This window comes from Gymnoscopelus braueri (assembly GCF_963280865.1).
Source record: "Gymnoscopelus braueri genome assembly, chromosome: 17".
NCBI classification, from domain to species: domain Eukaryota; kingdom Metazoa; phylum Chordata; class Actinopteri; order Myctophiformes; family Myctophidae; genus Gymnoscopelus; species Gymnoscopelus braueri.
In genome coordinates, this window is record NC_137617.1 from 2,072,599 (window position 1) to 2,080,208 (window position 7,610).

General features: G+C 43.7%; 1 protein-coding gene across 1 annotated transcript; it reads left to right on the forward strand.

Moving 5' to 3' along the window:
- The first annotated feature begins 4,595 nt into the window (after window positions 1–4,595).
- On the forward strand, window positions 4,596–7,610 carry LOC308104489 (leucine-rich repeat-containing protein 3B-like). Its single transcript, XM_080454924.1, has 3 exons — window positions 4,596–4,802; window positions 5,606–5,674; window positions 5,894–7,610. Exons 1-3 carry the CDS (start codon window positions 4,749–4,751, stop codon window positions 6,734–6,736), a joined length of 966 nt encoding a protein of 321 aa, XP_080311050.1. The 5' UTR covers window positions 4,596–4,748; the 3' UTR covers window positions 6,737–7,610.

Genomic DNA, 7,610 nt, shown 5'->3' on the forward strand with positions numbered 1-7,610 from the left:
GCAGTGTGATGCGTTGTGAGCTTGTAGATCTGCCATTTTCAAAAGATTTTTATACATTTTCAAACCTGAAATGGGACTTTCTGCAGAACAGAAATACTTTAAGTACAATTTGATACCAATACTTTTGTACTTTTACTCAAGTATATTTTAATTACCCGGACTTTTACTTTTTCCCACCACTGGTGTTTATCAAACAGTATAATTAATTATAACCTCTGCCCCGAATCTTTCAAATCGGGTTAGGGTTTCAATCTAAGTCTTAATTTATTTTTCATGTCTGCGATCATGGTTCGTGACGAAACTTAAGGGTAAACTGACAGACGGAGACTCGCTCACTGCATGGAGGTTAAGGAAAAACTCCTTAGACAAGACTTAAAGAAAAAAAAAAATGTTATTTTTAGATGCCCATAATGTGCTCGGTGCTCAGTGGATTAAAAAGCAAACGTTTCAGTCCTCCCAGGACCTTCGTCAGTGCTATAAGGTCCTGGAGGACCACCGCACCTGCAGTTAATCTTCACCAAAAGGACAAAAAAAGGCGCAACAGTTCTCCTGTTCTTTCGTGACGAAACTTCCAATACTACTTTAAGCCCCGGCCATTTGTGCCAGAGTAGATTTCTTTGCAGATTATATTGTGTTGTCTTCAACGCACTTTTAAAGATATCTTGTTTGGCTTTTCCTGCTTTCATTGATGGTAGACTGACAGGAGATGGGGAGTGACAGTGCAGCAAATGTCGTCGGGATCGGGATTCGAACCCGCGACACGCTGTCAGACTAGGTGCCCGGACCGCAAAGCCAACGATCTGGGCCCAAAACACACTTTTTGCTACTAGATATGGTCCAAAACTCACACAAATCTGTTCACGTGAGGAGCACACTTTTCTAGTAGAGTCTGCAGAGGTTTCATTGGGGTCATGCCTATGTTCCCTCAGCCCTATGTTCCCTCAATCCCTAACAATTTTATTTTATCCAAATTAGTCCCTATGTTCCCTCAGCCCTATGTTCCCTCAACCCTATGTTCCCTCATCCCAAATTAGACCCTATGTTCCCTCAGCCCTATGTTCCCTCATCCCAAATTAGACCCTATGTTCCCTCGGGCTCCCCAAGGTATCCCCCAAAGGTATAAAGGTATAAGACTATATATAGATATATTATTATAAGTTATAAGACTTCATAAACTTTGTTATAAGTTGTTATGCATGATTATGAAAAGTGGTATAAGGCCTTATAAGTGCATTATTATGCAATATAAATGTGATTATAATGCATTATAGACCCGACCTTAATATATAGTCTTACCCTCCTTTTTTCCTGGTATGGCATTCTGGGCCGTGAGACCTGTCTCCACACACACACACACACACACACACACACACACACACACACACACACACACACACACACACACACACACACACACACTCTTCTTTACACCGATGATGATGGTGACCACAACATTAAATTGTACGTGTTGAAAGCATATGTTCTGGGGGTACGTATATGTGTACATTATGTCACGAGGAAAACTTGAGGGAATATAAGTTTTGGTTAGAACTGATTCAAAACTAGAAAAAGTGCTCCTCGGACAGTTCTCCTGTTCTTTCGTGACGAAACTTCCAATACTACTTTAAAGGGATACTTCACTTTCGGGCCGGGGACACATTTAAAAAAAATATTAAAAATAAATGAAAAAAGTTATGGAAAATTCATGGCCCCCTCACACATTAGTAGGACACTCTAATGCGTGAGGGGGCCATGAATTTTCCATAACTTTTTTCATTTATTTTTAATATTTTTTTTAAATGTGTCCCCGGCCCTAAAGTGAAGTATCCCTTTAAGCCCCGGCCATTTGTGCCAGAGTAGATTTCTTTGCAGATTATATTGTGTTGTCTTCAACGCACTTTTAAAGATATCTTGTTTGGCTTTTCCTGCTTTCATTGATGGTAGACTGACAGGAGATGGGGAGTGACAGTGCAGCAAATGTCGTCGGGATCGGGATTCGAACCCGCGACACGCTGTCAGACTAGGTGCCCGGACCGCAAAGCCAACGATCTGGGCCCAAAACACACTTTTTGCTACTAGATATGGTCCAAAACTCACACAAATCTGTTCACGTGAGGAGCACACTTTTCTAGTAGAGTCTGCAGAGGTTTCATTGGGACAGACAGACAGACAGACAGACAGACAGACAGACAAGACAAAACATTATAATATTACATAGGGCTGATGGAACATAAGGCTGAAGGAACATAGGGCTGAGGGAACATAGGGCTGCCTGAGGGAACATAGGGTCTATTTTGGGATGAGGGAACATAGGGCTGAGGGAACATAGGGTCTGTTTTGGGATGAGGGAACATAGGGCTGAGGGAACATAGGGCTGAGGGAACATGGGGCTGAGGGAACATAGGGCTGAGGGTACATAGGGTTGAGGGAACTTGAGTACGCTCCCGTCTGAACCAGCTTTCTGTGTGTTCATTTATGTGCTAAAAGAGTGACTTTGAGAGCTGTTTTACCATACAATGTAAGTCAATGAGGAGCATATTTTTGAATTATCAATTTCTAATCAATGGAGCAATTATTTTTGATTTCTTTCCCACCTTTGGAGTTACATCATGGCAAGGTAACTACACAACCCAAACCTCTACCAAAGTGGTCTTACCCTTTAACATTGAGATGCCCAGTAATGTTTATGTGCCCACTAGTCTTGTGCAGCCAGACTATTATTCCACAATCTCCGAATGTTATACAGAGATTCCGTGAGACTGTATGACGGAATTATTGTTGTGAGTTTGTAGATTGGCTATTTTCAAAAATGTTGCCTCTTTCTTATATTATTTGACAATTTGGCCAATGTTTGACCAGTTTTAGTAGTTAGTATATTTAGTAGTATAGTTTGTTGATTACTTTTGATGCAGTAATGGGCTTCTTTCTTGTCTTTTTTCCATCTTTTTTTGAGGTATTAAAAAGGTCTTAAATGTCCTTAAATTGTCACTTCACTGTCATCTGGACCCCCCCCCCCCCCGTTCCACACACCCCCCCCCGTTCCACCCTAATCTTTTTTATAAACCTTGTGAATAGCCAACGTATAAAGTATCGATGAAGTTAAAATGATTGTGGCACTTTGTTACCCCTCTTTGCCAAAAATAGCCGATCTACAAGCTCACAACTGCTGCGAGGCGTTGTGAGCTTGTAGATCGGCTATTTTCGGGTAATGTTCCCTCAGAGTAGGGATGCTAGGTTTCTGTAAAAAAAGGTTGTTATACCGTTAATGTAAAAAAGAAAGACAAAAAGGTTTCTTTCACACAAAGATTTGGCGGATCCCCTTGTAGTAACTATGGGTTGAGGACCCCCTAGGGGTCCCGGACCCCCTGTTGAAGACCCCTGGCCTAGTGCATATCAAACTGGGGACCTTGCTACGTTGAATCCATAATTCAATGTTGCACGGACAGTCTTTTCAACAGACCTCACTTCAACACAGAAGCAACTGACGTCCATACGACGTCCATACGACTTCCAATGTCGACCTCTGTAACCACCACTAACCACCGTCGTAAAAACACGTCCATACAACGTCGATACGACGTTCAATTCAGACGACGAAACGACGTCGCTACGACGTCCTAGTCAGACGCCGAAACGACGTCGCTACGACGTCCTAGTCAGACGCCGAAACGACGTCGCTACGACGTCCTAGTCAGACGCCGAAACGACGTCGATACGACGTCCTAGTCAGACGCCGAAACGACGTCGCTACGACGTCCTAGTCAGACGCCGAAACGACGTCGATACGACGTCCAATTCAGACCACAGAGATTCAGACCCTGAAACAACGTCGATACGACGTCCACGTCAGACCCCGTCTGCAGTGCGCTTAGACGTTGAAACGACTTCGACACGACGTTCTGTAACCAGTGGTGGAAAAATAACTCAAATGTTTTACTTAAGTAAAACAGTCCCATATTAAAAAAGTAAAAGTACAAAAGTATCAGCTTCAAAATATACTTAAAGTACCAAAAGTTAATTTAGTTACATTTAAAAATATATATATATATAATAATCAACTCTTTGGCGGTTGCCCTGACAACCCCCCCCCCCAAAAAGACCGAGCCAATCATCGCGCGGCCGTCGCCCCGGGCCATGGGACGGTGCAGCAGCAGCCGTAGCAGCGTTGCCACGTCCGCTTATTATAAGCAACATTTGGTCTTGTCTTTCTGTGAAGTTGCCTGTAAATATTGGTTCTTGTGGGTTGCGATTTTTTGGCCTTGTTTCTTAAGTGTAGTTGATTATTTGGTCTTGTATCACAATTGTTTTATTATTTTAACTAGTACAAATATTTTCATATCATGGACCCCCCCAAAGTAATATGTATTTGTCCCTCTATAACCCCCATCTGAAAATGTTTTGTGCCAGGGAGCCCCGTAACCACATTTTATAGGCTATTTAAAAAAAGATTCCACATTTTATTCCAAGAGTTTTTGAAAATAGCAAGAGACGCAACCAATAAAGTTGCTTCTTTTTGGGCTTGTTTTCCTGGACCTGGTTGCTTGCTTGTTTCTCTCACTAAACCTGGCAACACTGAGCAGTAGAGTAGAGAGCTCGATCGAGCGGCAGAGACTTTAGTTTAGTTTGACTTTTAATCATATTTAATAAAGATAAAGATCTGAATCATGTCGAACGGAGAGACAAGCAGAACCCTGGAGACACAGGGCAGCATCATGGGAGCATATTTTTGAATTATCAATTTTTAATCAATGGAGCAATTATTTTTGATTTCTTTCCCACCTTTGGTGTTACATCATGGCAAGGTAACTACACAACCCAAACCTCTACCAAAGTGGTCTTACCCTTTAACATTGAGATGCCCAGTAATGTTTATGTGCCCACTAGTCTTGTGCAGCCAGACTATTATTCCACAATCTACGAATGTTATACAGAGATTCCGTGAGACTGTATGACGGAATTATTGTTGTGAGTTTGTAGATTGGCTATTTTCAATATAGATCTGTGTTTATGGGACTCGAACCTTTTGACGAAAAAACATGTCGTTTTGTTGAACAAAAAGTAACAGCCTTGAAAATTAACTGACATAAAAAACCACTTCCAGCCAAACCTGGCGTTTCCTGTAGTTTAACAAGTACTCACATCTTTTTACTCAAGTAAAAGTATCAATACTGCAATGTAGAAATAATACAGCTGTTACAAGTAAAAGTCTGGAATTCAAAATGTACTTGAGTAAAAAGTAAAAAAAAGTATTGGTATCAAAATGTACTTAAAAGTACCAAAAGTAAAAGTACTCCGTTATGCAGAATGTCCCCATTTCACAAAGTTTTCAAATGTAATAAATGTATTCAAATCAATTGAAAATAGCTGATCTACAAACTCACATTGTGAGCTTGTAAATCTGCTAATTTCAAATGGCCTAAATATATATATAGGGCTGAAGTTGTTAATGTATGTGTTTTGTAATAATAATCAAAATATACAAAGTAACTAGTAACTAAAGTTGTCAAATAATTATAGTGGAGTAAAAGTACCATTATTTGCCTCTAAGATGTAGTGGAGTAGAAGTAAAAGTACTGAAAATTGGTGTTTGATGCTGTGCTTCCAGGTGCAGCTCCCGTTGGGCCAATGGGAGGAGAGGACGGGTGCTGAGGACTCGTCTGCACTGGTGGAAGAAGTACTCCCTTTTTTTCTCTTTTTTTACTCAAGTAAAAGTATCAATACCATAATGTTAGAAATACTCTGTTAAGGCCTGAATTCAAAATGTTACTTAAAACTACAGAAGTATTGGCATCAAAATACTGTATATTGAATGTACCAAAGTAAAAGTATTGCTCAATTCATCAGTAAGACATATAATACATGAATGAATGAAGGATGTACTTCTTGTCTCCAGGATGGGCTGTGTGTGAGGAGTGACCACCAGGGGGCTCTGGGGTCTCGGGCCCCCCGGGCGGGATGCAGCGGTATGACTCTTCTGGACCTCCTCCCCATGGTGCTGCTCCTGCAGAGCCTGGTCCTCATGGCCCTGTGCTTCCCCTCCGCCTCCATGTGCCCCAAGGGCTGCCTGTGCCAGCGGGCCGACGCCCACCTGCACGGCCTGAACGTCACCTGCACCCAGTCCCGCCTGAAGGAGGTTCCCCCGGACCTGCCGGTGGACACGGTGCTTCTGCGGCTGGACCACAACCAGATCGGCGCCGTGCCGGACCGCACCTTCCACGGCCTGCGTCTCCTGCGGGAGCTCAACCTGTCCTACAACGCGGTGGAGACGCTGAGCGAGGGCGCCTTCAGCGGCGTGGAGGCCACGCTGCAGGTGCTGGACCTGTCGCACAACCGCATCACTTCGGTGCACAAGGACGCCTTCACGCGACTCAAGGCGCGTGTCATCGTGGACGACAACCCCTGGCACTGTGACTGCGCGCTGCAGCAGGCGCTGGGCGGCATGGCGCACAACCACGAGGCGGCCGCGCGCGTCCTCTGCCGCAGCTCGGAGCTCCGGGACCAGGAGGGCCGGCCGTTCCTGGCGGTGGACACCGACCTCTGCAACCTGGCCAAGCGGACCACGGACTACGCCATGCTGGTGACCATGTTTGGCTGGTTCGCCATGGTCATCTCCTACGTGGTTTACTACGTACGGCAGAACCAGGAGGACGCCCGGCGACACCTCGAGTACCTCAAGTCACTCCCCAGCAAGCCCAAGAAACCTGACGAGGCTGATGACATCAGCACTGTGGTCTGATGACATCACTGATGACACCAGCACTGTGGTCTGATGACATCAGCACTGTGGTCTGATGACATCACTGATGACATCAGTACAGTGGTCTGATGACATCAGCACTGTGGTCTGATTACATCACTGATGACATCACTAATGACATCACTGATGACATCATCACTGTGGTGTGATGACATCACTGATGACATCAGCACTGTGGTCTGATGACATCACTGATGACATCGGCACTGTGGTCTGATGACATCACTGATGACATCGTTAATATTTTTCATTGGTTCAATATTATATTTATAAAAACCCACAGACACACTTAACCACTTTCACTTTCCCACTTTTTGCAAAAATAGATTGCCAAAACATGGCCGATCTGTGAGCTTGCAGATCAGCTGTTTTCACTACTTTGGACGCTCTCGTTTGAGGAAGTTTACAAAAAGTTAAATAGAAGGTTTCTGCCCGTATGAAAGGAAGCAGAAGAATACAGATGAGATGTTAATGGACCAGGGATGTTGATGGAACAGGGATGTTAATGGGACAGGGATGTTAATGGGACAGAGATGTTAATGGGACAGAGATGTTAATGGACCAGGGATGTTCATGGAACAGGGATGTTAATGGGACAGAGATGTTGATGGAACAGGGATGTTAATGGGACAGGGATGTTAATGGGACAGGGAGCCACTAATTAAAACATCAAGGTGAGGTTCAGGCTTAAAGCTGTTGTGGAACATTGCTCTCTTAAGGTCCTCCCCAGAATGTCAAGTTCAACAACGAACCTGAATCATGTAGAAATGATTGTCTCTAAACAGACTCTACAGTCAGTACGAAACCAAGAATGGCTTTTTATTACAAAAAACAACCCTAAAATGTTGGGAAG

Coding starts and splice junctions, on each gene's coding strand:
- LOC308104489 (XM_080454924.1), top strand. CDS start 4,749: ATGGAGCAATTATTTTTGATTTCTTTCCCACCTTTGGTGTTACATCAT. Junction 4,803..5,605: donor TGGTGTTACATCATGGCAAG/GTAACTACACAA, acceptor CTGTGCTTCCAG/GTGCAGCTCCCGTTGGGCCA. Junction 5,675..5,893: donor CGTCTGCACTGGTGGAAGAA/GTACTCCCTTTT, acceptor TCTTGTCTCCAG/GATGGGCTGTGTGTGAGGAG.